Source organism: Pelobates fuscus, chromosome 1 (assembly GCF_036172605.1).
Source record: "Pelobates fuscus isolate aPelFus1 chromosome 1, aPelFus1.pri, whole genome shotgun sequence".
NCBI classification, from domain to species: domain Eukaryota; kingdom Metazoa; phylum Chordata; class Amphibia; order Anura; family Pelobatidae; genus Pelobates; species Pelobates fuscus.
In genome coordinates, this window is record NC_086317.1 from 89742548 (window position 1) to 89765008 (window position 22461).

The 22461-nt window shown below is 41.1% G+C and overlaps 1 protein-coding gene across 1 annotated transcript in view; it reads right to left on the reverse strand.

The window, feature by feature from the left end:
- The window catches only part of EFCAB5 (EF-hand calcium binding domain 5), a 55950-nt gene that overhangs the window by 15303 nt on the left and 18186 nt on the right, over positions 1-22461 (reverse strand). Inside the window, exons 11-19 of the mRNA XM_063450013.1 lie at positions 22306-22398; positions 14086-14300; positions 12022-12178; positions 11534-11820; positions 10290-10459; positions 5519-5747; positions 3644-3796; positions 3386-3492; positions 1530-1783 (exon numbers count right to left, since the gene is read on the reverse strand). Of these exons, the coding sequence (XP_063306083.1) occupies positions 1530-1783; positions 3386-3492; positions 3644-3796; positions 5519-5747; positions 10290-10459; positions 11534-11820; positions 12022-12178; positions 14086-14300; positions 22306-22398 (1665 nt within the window). The remainder of the gene's footprint in view (positions 1-1529; positions 1784-3385; positions 3493-3643; positions 3797-5518; positions 5748-10289; positions 10460-11533; positions 11821-12021; positions 12179-14085; positions 14301-22305; positions 22399-22461) is intronic.

Genomic DNA, 22461 nt, shown 5'->3' on the forward strand with positions numbered 1-22461 from the left:
CACACACTTATCAGTAGTCCTTACAATGCCAATAGATATGTTTTTTTTTTTTTTTTTTTTTGCAACAAAATCAGGTGGGGGTTCGTCTCCCTACCTGCTCCTATGAATTAGCTGCCACTGCACAATTGAATATTTGCAGGTGCATGTACAGGTGTACTTATTATGTCGATCACTGAGTGTGATGTGTATGAACACAATGCTTGGGCTGGGCTAACCTAGAACCACCCACTTCATTAGAAGCCTTCTTGCCACACCATGGCTATTACCACGGTGCCCCTTTCACAATTGTGTCAAACTCTGCCCACTAAATGGGCACAAGCAGCCCCATAGCTGGAAGTACCTGCCGCCAAATCCACCCCAAAATTCTACCACCTTGGTTTCCCAGAAGCTTGGAAGTCAGATTGGCAAGTGGAAGATAGGAAAAGTGGCAGGCAATCCTCAAGGAGGCACCGTGCCACACACACACACATGTACACAATCAAAAGACTCAAATTCATGTGAGAGGAGCAATACATTCAAGATATTGGCATACTGAAATTATGGAGCTTAATAAAATATTATATTGGTTCAAAATTATGGAGAATGTCATATTACAATGCTCATGTGTAGAGCTGTCTTATGACTTTTTTACAATCGAAATGCGCGTTACTTTTGTTTCACTCTATATACAATGGCACCATCTAGTGGCCAGTATATATATTGCTTCAAAACTGCAATATAAAATATCATATCTAATTATATGGTAAGAAAGGAGGTAATTTGTTGTTAAATGTCAGTTTAAATCACAATGTGTGTATTGAAACCCTATATGTTGCATGTAGTTAAACATAGTGGGATTAGCCACAAAGCAACCTAAGACAACTTCAGGGTGTTTAATGAGGGCCCTGAAATCATGAAGGTACTTTATGAAACTTGACACCATTCATCATCCCCATACGAAGAGTGAAGGTCGGTCCCAAACTGATTACCTGTCTTGGACACTGTAAGATTTAAATACTTCCCTAACGCAGTCATTTTGTTAGCTATTTTATTATTTTCTTATTTCAGATCAGACAGATAACTAATAGCTGATAAGCCAAAACAGAATTAAAGGGATACTATACGTGCCCAGACCACTTCAACCCAACAAAATGATCTGGGTGCAGTGTTCTTCCCCTCCACCCAGATTTTAATCCTGCCGCTGAAAATGTTGCCGTTAAGCAGACTGACAATGTTTTCATTACAGGTTTTTAGTACCACTAGAGGTGCTTCTGCAGGAACAGCAAATGTGCACTAGCATCCCAATGCTTTGTTATGGGAAACCATTGGATTGGCTGAGATCATCCATCTCGATGATCTCAGCTAAGGAGGCGAGGCCAGTAGTGGAGCCCAACGCTACGCGGTAAAAAAGGTAAGTAAAACAATACAAACGTATTCCTAGGGCTACAGTATTCCTTTAATGTTAATGTCTAAAAATTAAGTAGCTTGCCAGTTGCCCTTCATCACAAATCTATCCATGCCAATTTGAGGTGTGCACTTAAGCTTCTTACCTAAGAGTGGCTCTCCTTGGCTGTCTGTGTTCTTTTGCTCAAGGATTTCATAGCAGGCTTCCTGCAACATCTGTAGCATCTTTTGAAGGTCTTGATACTCATGGGCTGGTAGCTCACAGCACTGTCTTGTACTGATATCCAAGACCCCAACAGCCCGCCCTGCCAAGTCACGTATGGGAACAGCGATATGCCGTTCTCCATAGGCATCTGTTGTGATTACTTCTGAGCTATCAGCACACTTGAAGAGATAATCTCTGCACAACAAATTAGAGGCCCAAGTTTACTTACAACTATTTTATTGATTGAAATTATTAAACATTTTACACAATTTTCTTCATAAACCCAACCCTTATAGAAATCCAGAACAGCATAGGCTTCCATTTCAACTGCGAGAGCCATGTTCTATAGCAGGCATTACCCTCTCCCACTCCCCCGTGTTACCAAACTACAACTCTCATGATTCCCTGGTTGACTTCTGCAATCAAACATTTCTGGGAGTTGCAGGCCATCAACATCTGGGAACCAGAGATCATTGGTCTATAGGGAAAGCATGGCTTGTTAGCATATGGTGGTTATTGACTAAACAGTGAGCTATGCTGAGTGCACAACCTCTTTGCAAAAGTTCTAATTAAATTAATTGGAAAAAAAATCTCCAAGGACTAAGTGAATAAACCCCACATTGCAAAGGAGAGATTTCATAACCTAGCGTCATGATAGTTCAGAAGCCATATTAGTCCAGTAATGGAGTATTGCAGTCTACTCTCCCTTATTTCTACACTATGAAATGCTGCACATAGTGATATTAACTCCACTACTGCCAGAGGTGTAACTAAACGCTCATTGGGGTGTCATAAGCCTGGGGGCAGAACAGCAGAGCAAAGGTTGCTCTTACCATATCAGTGTTTTATAAATATATATTAATTTGAGCAATGCTTTTATGTATATGTCAGCCCAGGAACAATATGGCAGCTTATTCTGGAGAAATGTGAAAAATGTTTTGTTATTTTTTTTATCAAAACTAAACAGAATTGAGAAAAAATACAGCATATCTATGAGACAAAACCAAAATGAGCATGAGTTCGTTCAAGTACCAATAGTGTCCCTTTAAGACTAGTTGGAATCACCACTTGAATATCGGACAGTTTTTCATATTGGGGGTGACCATGCATAAATTACCTCTCCATTTTATTACCGTCATGTGATATCAGCAGCCAATGAAATGTTGGGATCAACATACAGAGAATTATCGAATGACTCTCTGTGTGATATGTGCCCATTTTTAGCTGGAAAGCTTCTATTTGAACGAAACGCTGAACAGTTTTAAAAATGATCCACAGAAGAAATAGACAGTTTTTAAAACACCAAACAATGGTGGCTTTGTAAACATAGCTCATAATTGCTGAAGTGTAAAAAAGTTCTCTAGTCTGTGGGATGCTTGCTCCAGAATTAAAGGGTAAATAGAATTTCCTGTGATTTTTAATATTATGTTTAATTTGTATTAACTTTACCAATATGGGTAAAAAATGAAAACAAAAATAAATGTAGAAATCCAATTCACAGTATTTAGCTCTTACTGTGCCAGGATTGTCTCCATTTTGGCTCCCTGTCAGTCATTGGTCTAAGCTCTAACATTTTCTGTCATTAAACATAGTTAAATAAAATGTTGTTTCTCCTCCTCCAATGAAATGTGTGCCATGATTAAATAGGATTTTAAATATATATTTAAAAGAAAACAGAGCATCAGATCAACAGCAACAGTGCATCAAGTCAACATCAGTCGGGCATCAGGTGAAAAGGGTCAAGCTACAGGTGACTTTCAATGTTTAAACCAATGGCTGCCCTTTAAAAGTACTGACCTGAAAAGGTTATCTCGCCTGCGAAGTATGGCTGGAGAACTGAATATTTCCGAAACTCCAGTGCTGTTATCTGTGTGCATCATGTTTCTAAAGACATAACCCTGTGACTAGAAAATCAAGAATTATAAATACATCTCTCCACATTATTTAAGTGATTTTGTTAATGTTATAATTGCACTACTCTTTAATGTGCGGGTACATTCCCATATAGGCACAGTGCCTCCTGGCCTCTGTTTGGAAGCACTGCATTCTGCTTACCTTCTCTATACTGGGCTCCATGAGGTAGGTGTTGATGATGTGAATGTTGGGAGCTCGGCTGTAGATCCAGGCAAATGCACTGCTTGCCAGCTGTAGAATGTCTGTCTTCATCTCGATGTGATGATATGCTGTGCTGAACATATTTGTGATGCCCTAGTGAAACATGTACATGTTATTGAAAGAAACAGAACATTGACAGATATTATTTACAGGAATTAAGAAAAAAAAGCAATAAATGTCCTTTAAATCAGGGTAAGCAAATGAGGTATTTTTTTAGACTGCACAATAATGGAAATTCAATCCCACAAAATACTGATAACTGAATGTTGGTCTGCTAGGCTTTGCGTGTATATAAAATGTACCAAAAAAAAGAAACTTAAATAATTATATTATATAGACAGACAAATTAAATAGACAGACAATTATATAGACAGACAAAAATAGGGAAACTAAGCCCTAATGTAGCCAAAAGGTGGTGGTCCTATTTTCAATCATCTTCCCCACATAACCACATTATGATTTTTCTAGAGAGTGAAGAGCGAAGAAATTCAGTTCACATTTTACATGCTGCTAATTACTAACCAAATATTATTCAAACTGGAAAATCTCGATGCAGAGAGACAATGTATATATATGTATATGGAAGGCGGGGCCTGAAGTTGTGGTAGGGGCTTGGTTCCCTTTCTTAAGGAGCACCAGCCCTTCTCTCACTACCGTCTTAGGTCTGGCGAGTTGTCCCACCAACCACACCTCGTTTTATAAGCATTTCATAAGGTAGGCCCTCTTTTATTTCAGGCCTACTACCTCGTCAGTTCCGGCACACCACAACTGACCTTTCCATTCCCTGTTTGTCTTATGTTACTAATGCTACGGCTTTATGCCCTGACCACAAATATATATTATTTTTTTTTTACCAGGCAAACATAAAAATGTTTAAGAGTAGAATCCAGACCTCATTTCTATGAACTATATTTAATGTTAAGATATTGAAATTATACAACACCTTACTAATAATAATATTACAAGAATGTAAATTAAATCTTAGGATAATTGTTAGAAAGAATTAGCTTGACTATCTTAAAATTACGTTTTCTGGTTTTTAATTAAACTGGAGATATTATATTTGACAGCTCTAGATTCGGAAAGTATAGGTGATAAAAAGTATAAGAGTCAAATAAGGGAATTGTGTTATTTGGAAAATTTGAGGTAACCTTTTTTGAGTGTTTGCCTTGTGATATTTTTATGTAAATTATTGTAATCCCTTCCCTTTTCCTTTTTCTGTAATCCCCCCTTAATTAAAAAAAAAAAAAAAGGAAAAACAACAATAAAATACTAATTGCAAAAAAATAATAATAATTATATCCTGTCCTGTGTTCCTAAATAAGATACTGGGTGTCTGAGGATTATAAAACTAAAGAATACATACAGAGAAATACAGGTCAAATGTATTAAAAAGTAAAATATACATATACAAGGACCAAATCGCTAACCTAGGTGACATATTATATAAATACACAAAGTGCACGTATCTATATGAAGTATAAAATTAGGCTGTGCTGAACGGTTGAGAATATCTCCTATAGTAGCATTACTGTCCTGTGTCACTATACGTTTCATACTCTGGGATACTTTTCTATATAATTGGCATTTTATATATCAATATAACCTTTACAGATCTATGTATATGGTATATCACCCATGAAGCCCTTTGTGTGCCATATTATGTAATATTGAGTTATTGTTTTATGCTCACGTGGCACATACCCAGTAAAAGCACCTTTTTCCAAAAGGCTTTGAGTTATGGCATTATAACCAATTACTATGTCTCTTTTTTTCTTTTGTGTGTGTGAAATGTGCATTGAAACAGATACATGCCTGGTAAAAGCTAATCTCGTGGGTAAGGAAGATATTTCGCTCTCGGGTATCTCTCAGAGTGTCGATGCTTAGGGTACCAAAGACCTGTTGCTGTGCATCAATGAGAGGGAGCACAATGAGGGATCCTTTCCTCTCCTCTTCAGGGCGATCGGTGTTCCAGAAATGGACACTACCATGATATTGAACACGTGGCACATGAACTGGAGTTCCACTGTCCACAGCTGCAAAACTACAGCAAACATAAGATAGTGCATTAACATAACATCATAAAATCACTAAAAGTGGAATATAACTTTGTGTTGAAAATTTCCAATGCTGCTCATTTAAAAGAAATTTGAAGGGAATGGAACAAATCACTCAATGAGCTAAGAAAGTCAAATACTACACTATAGACAGGCATACATACAGTGAGGGAAAAGTATTTGATCCCCTGCTGATTTTGAACGTTTGTCCACTGACAAAGAAATTATCAGTCTATAATTTTAATGGTAGCTGTATTTTAACAGTGAGAGACAGAATAACAACAACAACAAAAAAAACAGAAAAATGCATGTCAAAAAAGTTCTAAATTGATTAACATGTCAATGAGTGAAATAAGTATTTTAATTCCCTATCAATCAGCAAGATTTTTGGCTCCCAGGTATCTTTTATACAGGTAACGAGCTAACATTAGGAGCACTCTTTTATAGGGAGTGCTCCTAATCTCAGCTTGTTACCTGTATAAAAGACACCTGTCCACAGAAGCAATCAATCAATCAATCAGATTCCAAACTCTCCACCATGGCCAAGACCAAAGAGCCGCCCAAGGATGTCAGGGACTAGATTGTACACTCACACGGCTGGAATGGGCTACAAGACCATCGCCAAGCAGCTTGGTGAGAAGGTAACAACAGTTGTTGCGATTATTCACAAAATAACTGTCAGTCTCCCTCGGTCTGGTGCTCCATGCAAGATCTTACCTCGTGGAGTTTCAATGATCATGAGAATGGTGAGGAATCAGCCCAGAACTACACTGGAGGATCTTGACCATAGTCACCAAGAAAACAATTGGTAACACCAATTACTTGCCACCAAGTACTAAGTCGATGGGGTCAAATACTTATTTCACTCATTGACATGCAAATCAATTTATAACTTTTTTGACATGTGTTTTTCTGGATTTTTTTTTATTCTTTATTTTAACCCCTTAAGGACACATGACGTGTGTGACATGTCATGATTCCATTTTATTCCAGAAGTTTTGTCCTTAAGGGGTTAAAGGTGCATTAAGAAATATCACGAGTTACATTGACATACGGGGGGATGTATCACATCACAGCACAAGGGTAGTCATGTCACAGTATTTGTCAAGTTGAACTGCACTAATTTTTACTTTTTTAACCATGTTATGTTACAAGTTTCAGTAGTAATGCAAGAGCTTGCTCCTAGGCTTATGACCCCTTGCTGTATTCTAACAATCAAGTATTGCACCTATTGTGGTTGAGACCCTATGTTTAAACAGTATAAAGTAACGTAAAATTAAAGGTATAAGGCAACAACGAGAAATTAACAATTTGAAACATTGCATCGTGTTGCATTCGATATCTGTCCCAGTGGGCACATAATGGCCCTGGATACATGGGGCTTACCAAGGTCGAACTTGGCTGTTCAGTTTGGGCAATCAGAGTCTTATGGGCCACCTCGAAACTGTTGGTCGCCAAGGGCGGTTGCATTAGGTGTAACTTATCGTAGTTAACTGGGATTAATAGTACCGGTAAAATTGAAAATTGTACTAGGCAGAACTTATCCCGCTTTGTGCTAGTCAGCCATCTTATAAGTTCATAAAAAGAAAGCAGAGTACTCAAAGTGGATCTCAGCTGCTACTAGGATTGTGGGTGCCCCAAGGGGGAGGACGGCGTGGGTTAGGGGGGAGTTGGGGGCTCCTCCATACTAACATGGTTCTATGTAACCATCACTGGGTCCAGTCTGTGTGTGGGGTGCAGGGAGTAAATGGCCTTGTAGTGGCCGGGTCTCCTATCTGGGATAGGCCTGTCGTGTCCTTGGTCTTGGGCAATTCTGAGAGTTCCAGGAGAGTGAGGATAGTGGGTATATCTGCCTTCGACGTGGCTCTGTGGGTGGCCCCATTATGGGTGATCATTAGAATCCTTGGCGGTCCCCATCTGTATTGTATGCCTGCTGTTCTCAAGCGGCCGGTTAGGTGGTGCAGGGATCTCCGCCAGTGGAGCGTGGCCATTGCTAGATCCTGGAAGAAGAGTAATTGGGAATTTTTAAATGTCAGGGGGTCTTGCCTCTCACTGCTATCATTATGTTTGCTTTATCTTGGGTTGTGGCACAGCGCAGGATGACATCCCTAGCCTCCGTGGAAGGTGAGTTGCATCCTGCCGGTAAGCGATATATGCCCTCCATGGTTATTTTCTGGACAGTAGATGGTAGCCATTAGTCTCCTTAGAAAATGTGGCAGTTCATCTGGGGTGCTGGATTTTTTATTTTTTTGTTATTCTGTCTCTCACTGTTAAAATACACCTACCATTAAAATTATAGACTGTGGGACGGATTCAGGTACTTAAAATGAATCTCCGCCCGCGTCTACTCTACCTGTTTCAGACGCTCCCCATAACTATCCCCAAAGGATTTTTCAATGCCCTACGCTCGATGACGGGTAATTACATATGGAACGGGACGAGACCACGAATTAAATATCAGGCCCTCACTCTACCCAAGGAGAGGGAGGGCTGGCCATCCCTGACTTCTACCTATACTATACAGCAGGGCACTTACAGAGAGTCATGGAATGGACTAAGACCAACGTCCATAAACTGTGGAAGGTTGTAGAAGAGACAGAGATAGCTGGTCCAGTGTCGACCCTACCGTGGTGCCCCGGGGGAGGCCTCGGCCGGGGATGCTCCTCGTTAGCACAACATACCCTCCGGGTATGGCACAGAGCGTCTAGGGTACACGGTCTCACTCGACACCCATCGCCCCTACTGCCCCTAACCCACAACCATGACTTCCCCCCAGGCCTCGACCCGAACGCCTTCAGAGACCTCATCCACCAGCCCATCCCCAGATTACACCACATGTACACACACACCGGACGGAAGACACTTATGCACCTGACAGGGGACACCCCCCCACATTCCTACAAACCTTCAAATACAAACAACTATCGAACTACATAAACACCCTACCCGGGGGACGAACCCGCGTTAAGAACCCGACTACCTTCGATGAGTACTGCACCCACCCTGACCCCCTGACCCACAGCATATCTCTTATATACTCACTGCTACAAAGGGAGACTCCGACAGAGACCCCTGCCTTCAAAGGCAAATGGGAAACTGCCCTGGGGAGGACATTCACCGAGACAGAATGGGAAAAAATCTGTTATCTCACTCATCATTGCTCCACCTTCACCAAGACACAGGAGACAGCATTTAAACTACTGAGCCACTGGTACCGTACGCCACATAAACTTCATGCAATAGACCCATCACACTCAGACTTATGTTGGCGATGCAGGGAGACAACGGGTACCACACTACATATATGGTGGGAATGCCGTAGTATTAAACCATTCTGGAAGGGCATACACGCCATCTTAGAAAAATTATCAGACGCACCCCCACCACTGGACCCAGCGGCAATGTTGCTACACCACACGACCATACCCAGGTCCAGATACAAAAGATCCATGACCATCAGGATCCTCAACGTAGCCAAACAAACCATACCACAATTCTGGAGACAGGATAGGCCCCCTCCCCTCAGGACATGGTTCAACCAAATAGAGGAGCTTAGAACAATAGAAGAACTACACTCGGGAGCGACTAATACCACCACAAAATACATGGAGACATGGACACACTGGATCGTATCCACCACACAGGTAGACTTCACTACCCGCCTAGACGCTGACGACCCACCCGACAGACCTGACGCCCAAAACTGACCCCATCCCATCATCCTACCCACCTACCCTGTCACATAACCCGCATCCCCTCCCCCCCCTCTCTTTCCTCCCCCCCCCCCCCCCCCCCAGCTTTCTCTTGCCTACCATATTTGGGCTGCAGGCCCACATTCCGAAAGAACTGAGACACGGCTGACCACTTAACGGTGGGATCATGAACCCAAAGGACACCCAACACAAAAAACACAGTGTCTTGGGGGTCACCGACACAATACTATCTGATCACCCCTCTCAATCAATGTAACATAGCCACACGCACGCTAGATCTAATCACTTTCACAGGCACCAGATGAGAGGCCATACACAACCTATCCGAGGGGGAAATGCAAGAAAGGCACTAGAAGCCTCACTAAGGTATTGATGAACGGGGACCTGCGAGTCCAACAATGAAGCGGGCCTGCGTGCCCAAATAACTGTTTATGTTTACACCCTTATTCTAGCACACGTTGTGCTCTACTTACAATAATATTGAAGAGACCTGCGAGTCTCACCGAAAATGTCGATTGTGTTTCAGTTGCGATACACTTGAAGAGACCTGCGCGTCTCACTTCGAACATAAAATAAAAATAAAAATTATAGACTGATCATTTCTTTGTCAGTGGGCAAACGTTCAAAAATCAGCTGGGGATCAAATACCTTTTCCCCTCACTGTAATACTGTGTTTGACAAAATTGCATATAATCCCAGGCACATTTATTGACCAAGCTTGACCAAGGCTCTTAACACCTGAAACGTTTTGAAGATTGCCTTGGAGTGGAGTTACAGAATGGTGATGCTTGAAGGAGTATTGGTGGTATATCTTACCTTACATTCTCCATGTCCCTGTGCAAAATTTTATTTAAAACATAGAAGGCATCATCTGATGTACATGCAACATAACGTAGAACCTCTTTCCACTTTCCCTCTACTACGCTCTGCTCCAGAAGGGCGATGCTGGCACTGATCTTTTTATTGTTGCCATGGGCTTCAGCATCCTTAAAGTTAGAAAATGTATGGTGTGTTCAGAGAGTCTTTTTCATTTGAACATCATTCCACAAAATGACAAAAGTTCATACTTAAAAGTTGTATACAATATACAAATGTTATAGTTCTGTTTAGTCCACATTGATTTCAACATTCCATGGATTGAAGAACATGGGAGGCAAATGGTCCAGCTCATGTCTACCTGCCCCACTGTGTACCCACCTTACCAGAGTGTCTGTATCTTGCCATGCCATTACGCACAAAATGGGAGATTTACAGACTGATAGCAAATTACTTCATAAGTAGAAGAAGGGTTTCATTATAATTATTCTAAAGATTATGAAAATTGCTGTAGGGCTCTGCAGGTCTATTTGCCAAACAAGTAATGAGTGTGATCAATGTGAACAGCTTTTCCCAAGCTACACCACAAGTGAGTCCATCTAACTGGACTCAGAAGAAGCCATACGTGCAATTAGGGTGCAGAATGGTACCAAGTGGCTTTCTCTGTGCCACATCATCAGCTAGTCTGTCCAATTTGAATAATAAAAAAAAATAAAAATATTTGCTAGGGTGCAATCTCCCAGTCCCTGTGCAATGGGTGGTTTAAAATCCTGAGTGTTGGCCAGAAAAGTACTTTATATTTATTTCATAGCGTTCTAAGATGACATTAGAATGCTTCATTAGCAATAAGTTTCTAGTCTGCTAGTTGTTTTGTATTCTGCCTGCCCACTGCCATTAATCTTTTCCCATCCACTGCAATGTTTATAATAAGTGAGCCATTATTAATCAATGTAAAATAGAATTGCTAATTAATAGTCATTGTAATAGGGAAGACACGTAAAAAGCAATTAAAAAATCAGAAGTGAAATGTTAAACAGAGCACATTGTAAATGTGTTTTGCGAACATAGCTGAACAGGTGGCTGGGAAGCTAAAGAACCAGTAAAGTATAAATATTATACGTTTGAAAATGAAAAGCATTAATTATATGCGTTTACATTTTTCCACTGCTCATTTACGAGACTGGACTATTGAGGCCAAACCTTCATATACATTATCAATTCAGAACAGATTTTTGGGGGTGTACCTTATAAAGTGCTTGGAAAATAGCTTTATATACAGGATCTAGACTTCCACCACTGGTTTCAGCTACTGTATGGATGTGTTGAAGCCACTTTCTGCGAGACGTCCCTCGCATCTTCTCAACCTGAGTACGTTCCACACTGGTGGTCAGGAATTCCACCACACTTTCAAACACCTCACTTTCAAGTCCAGGTAACATGCTAACCACGTCTTGAATGTATCGACAGAATTCAGAGGCCGACAACTTCCAGACACCACGTTGGGACTGTGATGAGCTCAAAGACTCCCTTCCTGAATAGTACAAAAATAGAACCATATGCTGGTATGTTCTATTGCTACCAAACCCTAAGTGATATTAAATTATTACATAAATAACAGAAGAATTAATTTTGACAGTGGATTTAATGATACCGCTTTTCCGATCCAAAGTTACTATCTACCACTTTCATTACCACTCTGATTATATAAATTAACAGAAACCTTTGTCCTCACCTTTGTCTATCAACTCAGATTCCATTCCATCTTTGTATTTGGACAGCACAGCCTCCACTTCAAGCAGTTCCAGGAAACCAGACCCATCATTGTCCCACTTTTCAAAAAGTGCCTGCAGCACCAACTTCTGATGGGCAATTAGAGCATCATAACGTACCTGAACAAATTATAGGAACATTTAAATCTTACATGACAGCCAACTGATTTGTTTGCATCATTTAACTACTAATGGAAATCTAAGCCTTCACAACAATCTGTTTTTTGAAGAATGTGCTTTAACAATTTATGAAATGAGTGCAGCTAAACACATAGGACGATCCATGTTAAAGGACCACTATAGTGCCTGGAAAACATACTCATTTTCCTGGCACTATAGTGCCCTGAGGGTGCCGCCACCCTCAAAGCATTCTCAATGCTTTCCTATGGACGCTGGCGTCATCTCACTGTGAAAATCACAGTGAGAAGCGCGGAAGCGCCTCTAGCGGCTGTCAATGAGACAGCCACTAGAGGCTGGATTAACCCATAGGTAAACATAGCAGTTTCTCTGAAACTGCTAGGTTTACAGCAAGCAGGGTTAAACCTAGATGGAGCATTGAGCTGAAGTGGTCTGGGTGCCTATAGTGGTCCTTTAACATTTGATCTGCGGGTACCAGTTTGTATGAAATGAAAATCGGAAATTCATTGCACTTTACTTGATCTATTACACTAAAGCACGTATCTTTAAAATAATACTGTTACATTCATTTTGAAGACACGTGTTTAAATGTAATATTGAAGCATTTATTAATTTGAGACATGTTTATTTAAAATTAATGTACAGTTTATGAAGCTTCTAGCGGAAGACAGCCACTAGAGGCTAGATTAACCCTTATGTAAACATAGCAGTTTATCTGAAACTGTTATGTTTACAGCAGGCAGGGTTAATCCTAGATGGACCTGGCACCCAGATCACGTGATTGAGCTGAAGTGGTATCGGTGACTATAGTGTCCCTTTAAGATATATTGACCATGGATCAAATACAGTTGCTGCTCCAAGGGCAGGGATGTAATATGTGGAAAACTGATGAATGTACAACTCATTTCTTCCCCTCCCAAAAAAGTGTTGTCCACTCTCAACAACATACAAGGTTAAATTTGCCTCACCAAAATTAAAAATGTATTATCCCAATTATTTTACCTCTTTAAATTGTACCTTTCATGGTACAGGGCACCTTATCGTACATTAAATAAATAGATTTGTATGATAAATTAAAAATGTATTGTTTCAGTAGTTATCATCAATTAAGGTGAACCTTTCACGACAAGTTCACTTAAAGGCACACTCCACGGCACAAATCAAATTCAATACATAAATAAATCAATGTTTAGTAGATATGTCACAACTGAAAACATACATGCATTTAATTATGCATTTTTTACATTGGGGGCTATATCTAAAAACAGTTTGCAAAAGCTGCAGTTTTCTTTTCTGCTGCCTGTGCAAACCCTCCCATTCTAACCCCGCCCAAACTTTCTGTGACTGTCCAATCACAGACAGGCAGGTGCTCTGGGCAATTGCCTGACTCTTGAGTTTAGCTCCACTGAGCTAAATAAAAACCAGGAACTAACAGGACCTGGTGTCTGCTTGAAGGTCAGGAAGGTGTAACAAGGTTATCTTACAAAAGTGCCAATTTCTATTGAAATGTGCACTTTTTGTAAAAAAGAAAAAAGATGACACACTTCACACTTAATGCATTTCAGCAAGTTAAAGTGCTTTACTGGTCACGAGTGTCCCTTTAAATTGCTTTATATTACTATTATGGAGAATTGTCTGCTTGTAGAAGAAAATTGATACTTGCATTGCTTATATAAGCATAGATAGGCTTACACAATTATTTTTACTCTACTGGCCTCAATCACCTTTATTCTACTTGTTTTGTTCATGCTTGGTGTACTTGTATTCTTTGACTTTATTCTAATTATCTCTTATAGTTATGTAGGTAATGTGGTATCATGATCTGTGTTTAGCTATTGTTTCCTTTTAGCTGAGTGTACCCCGCACCCAAAATAGTAAAGATTCATTACTTTATTCAACAATGTCATTTTCTCCTCTTCTGTCTCAACATATTCTTTCTGTATGAAGTTGGTGAGTTTGTCCACAATTGGCAAGGGGGCTCCCACTCCCAGGAAAGTCTCCATTAGTTGCACAAACTGCGGCAGGTTCAATTGGCTGCTGCTGAACGCACTTGCAATATTTGATGGACGTCGAGAATTAATATCGGTGATGATTGGGTGTAAATCTAGATGTAGAAACAAAACAGCAAATTTTATAATAAAAGCTTTTATAAAAGCTATTGCTTTCTTTCATTTGCATCAATCGAGTATTAAAAAGGAGGTCCAAGCACCATAACCACTACATTATATTGTAGCAGGTACGATTTGCCGGCTCTATTTTTAAGAGGTTTGACCGAAACCATCACCCTGCTCAGCATATTTCTAATGTGCTGAAAGATTACTTCAGTATAAGCAATACCAATTTCATTCATACTTTGACAGCATTGATATGCTGAGTGAGCCAGCTGACAATGTGCAGTATCTAGCATACAATATTTACTATATCCTTTTTCTACAGGTTTTACCTCTACAAACTTAACCCCTTAAGGACACATGACATGTGTGACATGTCATGATTCCCTTTTATTCCAGAAGTTTGGTCCTTAAGGGGTTAAAGGGACACTATAGGCACCAAATTAACTTTAGCTTAAACAGTTTTGGTGTGTACAACATGGTCCTGCAGACTCACTGCTCAATTCTCTGACATTTAGGAGTTAAATCACTTTTGATTATACAGCCCTAGCCACACTTCCACTGGCTGTGACTGACACAGCCTGCATAAAAAAAAGTTTAATTTTCAGACTTTAACTTGCTTTATAATTTTTTTCCCCTTGATCTGTAAGTTGAATTTTAATCACACACAATAGGCTCCTGCAGAGTATATAGGGCTATCAACAGAGCATGAGATAAGAAATTCTAAACAGAATTTGCAATAAAGGAAGTTTACACTTCAGGTAAATCTTTTACATTAAAGGGACTCTCCAGTGCCAGGAAAACAAACCGTTTTCCTGGCACTGCAGGCCCCCTCTCCCTCCAACGTTGCTGAAGGGGTTAAAACTCCTTCAGTGACTTACCTGTATCCAGCGCGGATGTCCCTTGGCGTCGGGTCAGGGTCAGCCGACGCCCCTACCCCGCCAAATTCATCCGGTGGGGGAGACCTACTGAGCATGCATGGCCGCCGGCAATGCCGCGCACGCGCATTAGACCTCCCCATAGGAAAGCATTGACAAATGCTTTCAATATTTTCCTATGGGGATTTCAGCGACGCTAGAGGTCCTCACATAGCATGAGGACGTCCAGGGACGTTATAGCACACTTTTCATGTGCTATAAACACGGAAGTGCCCTCTAGTGGCTGTCTAGTAGACAGCCAATAGAGGAGGAGTTAACCCTGCAAGGTAATTATTGCAGTTTATGAAAACTGCAATAATTACACTTGCAGGGTTAAGGGTAGTGGGAGTTGGCACCCAGACCACTCCAATGGGCAGAAGTGGTCTGGGTGCCTGGAATGTCTCTTTAAGTGTTTGGGAAGGCTGTGCAAGTCACATGCAGGGAGGTGTGGCTGAAGCTGGATAAACAGAGCGATTTAAAGCGGCACTGTCATGCCGAACTTCCCTAATCGCTTCCTCTTCTCTCCCTCTCTCAGGCAGGGCCGGCGCTACCATAAGGCGGCCCAGGCGGCCGCCTTAGGGCGCACCGGCCGTGGGGGCGCAAAATCAGGCTGACCAGAAGGAGGGAAGCGCACTGCGCTCCCCTCCAACCGACGACCTGTTGTAGCGTGGCCGAGCGCCCACTTTGCTAGTGTCAGTGTGTGTGTTTGCTAGTGAGTGTCAGTGAGTGTGTCTGCTAGTGAGTGTCAGTGAGTGTGTCTGCTAGTGAGTGTCAGTGTGTTACTGTGTGTCTCTTACTGAGTGTGTTTGTGTGTGTATTAGTGAGTCTGTTTGATGTCTGTTAGTGAGTGTTTGTCAGTGAGAGTGTATGTTTTGTAAGTGAGTGTGTATGTATGTCTGTCGCTGAGTGTGTCTGTCAGTAAATGTGTGTGTCTGTTAGCTGGTGTGTATGCATCTGTTCGTGAGAGTGTGTGTGTGTCTTCAGCACTTACCTTTCTCTAGCGCCGGACTCCCTTGGCGCTGGGGATCCCTCCGCCTCTCAGCTCCGAATGCTCTTGCCGCGCATGCATTCAAACCGCCCATAGGAAAGCATTACTCAATGCTTTCCTATGGACGTTCAGTGTTTTCGAATAGCGGAAGCTCCTCTAGCGGCTGTCAGTGAGACATCCACTAGAGGCTGGATTAACCCTCGGTGAAACATAGCAGTTTCTCTGAAACTGCTATGTTTTCAGCTGCAGGGTTAAAACTAGAGGGACCTGACACCCAGACCACTTCATTGAGCTGATGTGATCTGGGTGTCTGTAGTGGTCCTTTAATTGTGTGTGCATCTGCATGCACTGGCGTAAATACCGCGGTCGCAGGGGTCACAGCCCTGCAACCCCTGCGACCAGGTGCCCGCCGCCATGTGTTGGAGGGGGCGAGGATATGAATGACATCATATCCCTGCTCCCTGTGTACCACACAGCGCGGCTGGCGCCCTGTGATGGGGCTGGGCTGCAGGACAGGACTCCAAGGAGCCAGACAGCATGCATCCAGGGGACAAGATTGAACTAGTATGTAATTGTGTATGTCTCTGTATGTGTGTATGTCTCTGTATGTATGTATGTAGGTCTCTGTATGCCTGTATGTCTTTGTATGTATGTTTCTGTATGCATGTATGTGTCTGTATGTTTCTGTATGCCTGTATGTCTCTGTATATACAAATGTATGTGTCCGTATGCCTGTATGTCTCTGTATGTACAAATGTATGTGTCTGTATGCCTGTATGTCTTTGTACGTATGTGTCTGTATGCCTGTATGTCTCTGTATACCTGTATATATGTATGTGTCTGTATGTCTCTGTATGCGTGTATGTCTTTGTATGCCTGTATGTATGTATGTGTCTGTATGCCTGGATGTCTCTGTATGTATGTTTCTGTATGTCTGTCTATGTATGTATGTATGTGTCTGTATGACGGTATGCCTCTGTATGTATGTCTATATGCCTGCATGTATGTCTCTGTCTGTGTCTGTATGTCTCTGTATGATTATTTCTGTGTTTGTATGAACCTTATTTTAAACGAGGGTGGGGGGCACCAAAATGCATCTTCGCCTGTGTAACTAAAAATCCTAGCACCGGTCCTGCTCTCAGGATATGTTCTTTTTTTCCTTTCTACTCTAGTTTTCTTTAAAACATAAGACAAAGTAGGTACTACTTTGTCTTATGTATTTTTCCTACACTTCACCCACTCCGACCCACTTCGAATGAATCAAATTCCGATCTGTGCTGCGGCTGCATCTTGCAGCTGCTTAGTAGATAGCTCCCTAATTCCCATGGTATTAGGGAGCTATCTACCAAAAGGCTTAAAGACCAAGATTTAAAGACTAAATTTAAATTTTAAGATTAGTTAGTATTAGTGATTAATCTGCCCCTACTCGCTATGCTGCGAGTAGGGGCATGTCAAGTAAACAGTGAGCAGTAAAAAGTCCCCCCCCCTCACCTTCTCATAAATGGCCCCATGGTGGGGCAACTATTAACTAGTGGGGGTGGGGGCTATATGAAAAAATACCCCCCCCTGGTACCCAAGCCCTTAGTCACCACCCCACCCATAAAAAAAAAATAAAGCCCTACCTACCCCCTCAGTGTTTTTAATCAAATAAAATATCTGTAAATTTAAAAAAAACAACTTACCATTTGATGCAAGAAAAATAATCCATTTTCACCCAGCGAGGGTGTGGCGGGATCGCCACTATTCATGGGTTTTGCTCTTCTTTAGTATGTGTGTTGCCTGTATATTTGTGTGCTGTGCCTGCTCCCCGTTCGGGAGTGCTTCCACAAAGGGAATCCATTCGCCTCCGGAACGGGGACCACCTCAATGAACCACTTAGAACGTTCACACTTCGCAACAAGGTGTCAAACCACAAACCGCCAGAGAAGCCAACAGCGCATGCCGCCCCTAGGTGGCCGCCATTTCGTATAGACGAACGACAACCAGGGGGAGCATTTGTGGATGGTGTCTCACCTCATTTGGTTCCTGAACGAGGACCTCCCCGATACCCATTGGAATGTTCAAGCCAATCAATTAGAACATTAACAACTCACAACATAAGTGTGAAGCCGGAAAGGAAGTAATTAATGAGTGCTCCCCTTGGTGGCTGCCGTTCGTATAAGCGAGCGCCAGCCAGGGAGAACATTCGTAGCCCTAAAGGAGATGCTTCCCTTGCTTGGTTTCACACCTCGCGAATGGAGGTGGTTCGAGGCAGGTACCGTTATGGGGGTCCCTGGGATTAGTATGCGCATCCTTTGGGGACAATGACTGGTTTGGCAGGCTCTCTGTAACTGGGACTCAAGTAGGTGGAAAGCTTTCACGCGCTGTGACTCCTAGGTGCATTGGGTCATGGGATGAGGACCATACATTTGGGTGGCGTGAACAGGGGACAAAGGGGCTGGAGTTCTGTTTCCGCATATGACCCCTGGGAGGGGGAGTACCCTGAGGGGGGACAGTGTCGTTGTGTGGTGTACACCCTTGCATGGGCTTTTACATAAAAGCCGAGTGTGGAAAATAAAATGTTGTTGTACCTCCAAAACTGAGTCTCGTCCAGTTACTGGGGGAAAATGGGTCTCTTTACACTCTTTATGGCTCCTGTTCGGCTGAAGGAAGGGAATTAGCCAAGGTAACCGGTCGGGTTACCAGGCGTTCAACTACAGAGGGCTCCGCTCAGACTGAGCTACGCAGGGCAGGAAAAGGCTTATAAAGCCTTCCCACACTCTGCTATTTCACTCAATGCGCTCTGATTGGTTGGTTTAAGCCAACCAATTAGGCTTTATAAGCCTTTCCCCGCCCTGCGGAGCTAAGTCTGCGCAGTGCCTTCGCTGAGTGAAGATGGATTATTTTTTAAAAGAATGTTTTTTTCCTGGAGTATTTTTTGCGCTCAGGTCTTGTTTTATTTTCTAAATTCAACTGGCTTAACCCCTTAATGACACAACTTCTGGAATAAAAGGGAATCATGACAGAATATATCCGTTGTCTGTCCTTAAGGGGTTAATGGATTTTTATTTGGCCTTTTTGGTGCTGAAAAAACAAGGTTTGGGTGAGGGGAGTAGGTAGGGCTGTATTTTACTTTTTTTGGGGGTGGCTGTCAGAATGACAGACTGCAGTAGCTCTTCCTCTGTAAGACCTTTGCGTCTTTGCGTTCTGCATCATCACAACCAGCATGATGACATGGACAGAGCTATTCACAAAAGTGAGAATTCAAAGTGAATTTCAAATTTAAGTTAGAAATAACCCTGGTTATGCCACTAATACATCTTACAGAACAATATTCTGGTTTTGGGTTACAGGAGAGCCTTATATATTTTTTCTTTCATATTTTAATTGTGACGATGGGGTCTGAATACACTAAAGGAACAATCTATTATTATTACTAACTCACACACATAGCAGATGACATGACTAAAAAGTTATGGATTATCATTACTATTGGCATTTATATAGCGCCAACTTATTTTTTACAATATTATGAAGGGGAAAATGTAACAATAAATGAGGCAATTCCAAATGATTACAGGAACAATAGGTTGAAGAGGATCCTGCTTGAACAGGCTTACAATCTAAAAATTCCACACCATGCCAATATCTGAATCAATAATATTTTACATTAAGCGCTCTTATAACCTAATCAGTGAATAAACTGTGATGTAATATAATGATTTTATAGGCAGTGCATTTTGAGTCTGTCACATTATATTGTAATAATAACCAGACATGTAGGTGACGCTAATAATTTAATTTGCCTTTTGGACAGATCTGATTTATAAAATGTAAGCTTTCAGTTTTCTGTTGTATCATTTATCTGTACACAGATATGGGACTTCCATTGTTTACATTTGACACTAAATGCTTTAAAGTGAAGGACAATGCCCACAGGAATAACACAATATGATATATAGTGAAGACATGAGGTTTAATGTGCACATTTTTGCAAATATGCCGCCTGTGCTTTATATATCAGTTTGTCACTGTCTGTCAATTTCTGTGTAAAACCCTATTATGTACTGTAGAAACCACAAAATAAACTATTGCTGCTATATTAATCAAGAACAACCTTGTGGGTCAGTCTCAAAGCATATTTTGTGTCATTTGTTCATGTCTGACACATAAAAGTCTTTTTTTCTCTTTATGCAATGCAATTTGTAGTACTAAATAAGAAAATGTAATTTTTTTTTTTAAAAGAAAATTAAACATATTGGTTTACCACCATTTTCCTGATTAGGTAATAATGAGAACTCTGTTTCGCTGTCCCTCACAACCCCAACATATGTGCAACGGCAATAAACTTACTTTGAAATGTCCCTGATAGATCTTTAGAAGAACAGGAGAGGGCAGTCTGAAGCAAAAAGTGACAAACTCTAACAGTGTGTGAAAACTACACAGAAAAAAGGTGGGATTGCACAAAAATGGAGGTGCCAACATCAAGATAGACAATGGAATGGTGGAGCTGAAGGACCTAGTCAGCTATGCGTTCAGTTTGGCTACTCTGGCCTTGAAGGATTACTCGAAGCATAACCACTTCAGTGATTTGAAGAGGTCATGGTGCCTGTAGTCCGTATGTGCAACTCCGGACTAGAGTTCTAGTTTGGCTAATGTCAATGCTGTGTGACTTTCGTTGCACATAATTGCATCCACTGGCCTAGAGAGATCAGCTGACACAATGAATGGCGATGGACACAACTTCCAGCTTCTGTGACTCTGCAGAAGCCAGAAGCACACACGGGACCATTAAACAGCATCAGAACCCAGAGGGGACCAAATCGTTGCTAAACGGTTTGCCACATCACCTCAGTTTATCAGGCCAGGGAATTCCATAATCACTACAGTGGGCCATTATCACAACAGTGGGCTTTAAATTTGAAATTAACTTTGAATGATCAATTTACTGTATGTAGGTAGTATCGGGGGAAGCCAGGCAGGAATAGCAGAACTGGAATTCCTAGCCCATTAAAAAAAAAAAATTACACAGATGTTTTAAGTGGAAACTCGAAGGCTCACAGGCAAGCCAATAATAAAAAATCATCTCTCCAACTTCTACACCAAATATCCTTCTATCTTTCTTATTTGCAAGTTTCAACATGAATTAAATATCAGATACATCACACTGTTCACTAGGACGTACCAAGTTAGAATAATAAATAAGAGTAACCTTGTACATATGCTATTTATCTCAAATCTTTTCAAGTATTTTTTCGTATAATATACGAAATACCGATTTCCAATTCACTTTAAATGACAGATATTCTAGAGATTCATACATTTGATAAGATCAAAGATAAATGCTTTTCGAGTTCCACATTGCAAGTATTTGAAACCCAATTTCTACATGAAAAGAAAAGCTGTATTATTTGGAGCATAAAGTGACAGTTCCACTAATCATACGTTTATAAATAATATATTGTCTACATATAGAGGTGCTGCAATGGGGAAATGACTGGGCTGCCAAAATGTGTCAGGACATATTGGATGCCATATTATTATTGCTGGCAAACATTTTAGAGAAGAACATTAAAGTACGTTTGATTTATAAGCACATGGGCAGAAAAAAAAAAATGATATTAGAGCATTACAAAAGGTCTTTGCATTAGGTAAATTGGAGGCTGCTTTTGGAGTGTTTGCACCAGAGCTGTCTTTATCACAGAGCAAAAGGGTCACTGCCCGGGGCACCATTATTTACAGGGGCCCAGACAAGCTGTTCCTGGGGAAGGGGGCCTGTCAGCTGAATCTTGTCCAGGACCCAATTAATATTAAAGATGGCCCTGGTTTGCACAGTCCCATTATAAACGCATCATTCATTTGGTATTGTTAAAGGTTTAAAATATTGCCATGCATCTAAAAGATTACTTTAAGCAAGCTGTAATCTGAACAAAATAGTAGGTTTATTCACAAAAGTGAAAACAAATTTAAGTTCAAAACAGCTCAAATGGAAAATTATCTAAGTCAGCAATGTTTTCTGTTTAGCTGCCCTGGTCTTAAATTTGAAATTCACCTTGAATTCTCACTTCAGTAAATTATCCTGTAAGAGTTGGAGAATTATCCCAAGTAAATTACCTGTAAACTGTGAGGCTGTGACACTGCACTCATCTTGACTTCTGTCTCCATATGAGCTATACCTAAATGGCAAATCAGCAGTTAGGAGTTCACCTACAAATACACAAAAGATAATTATTTAGTTTTTTTTAGATTAGAAATAAAATGTAACAACCC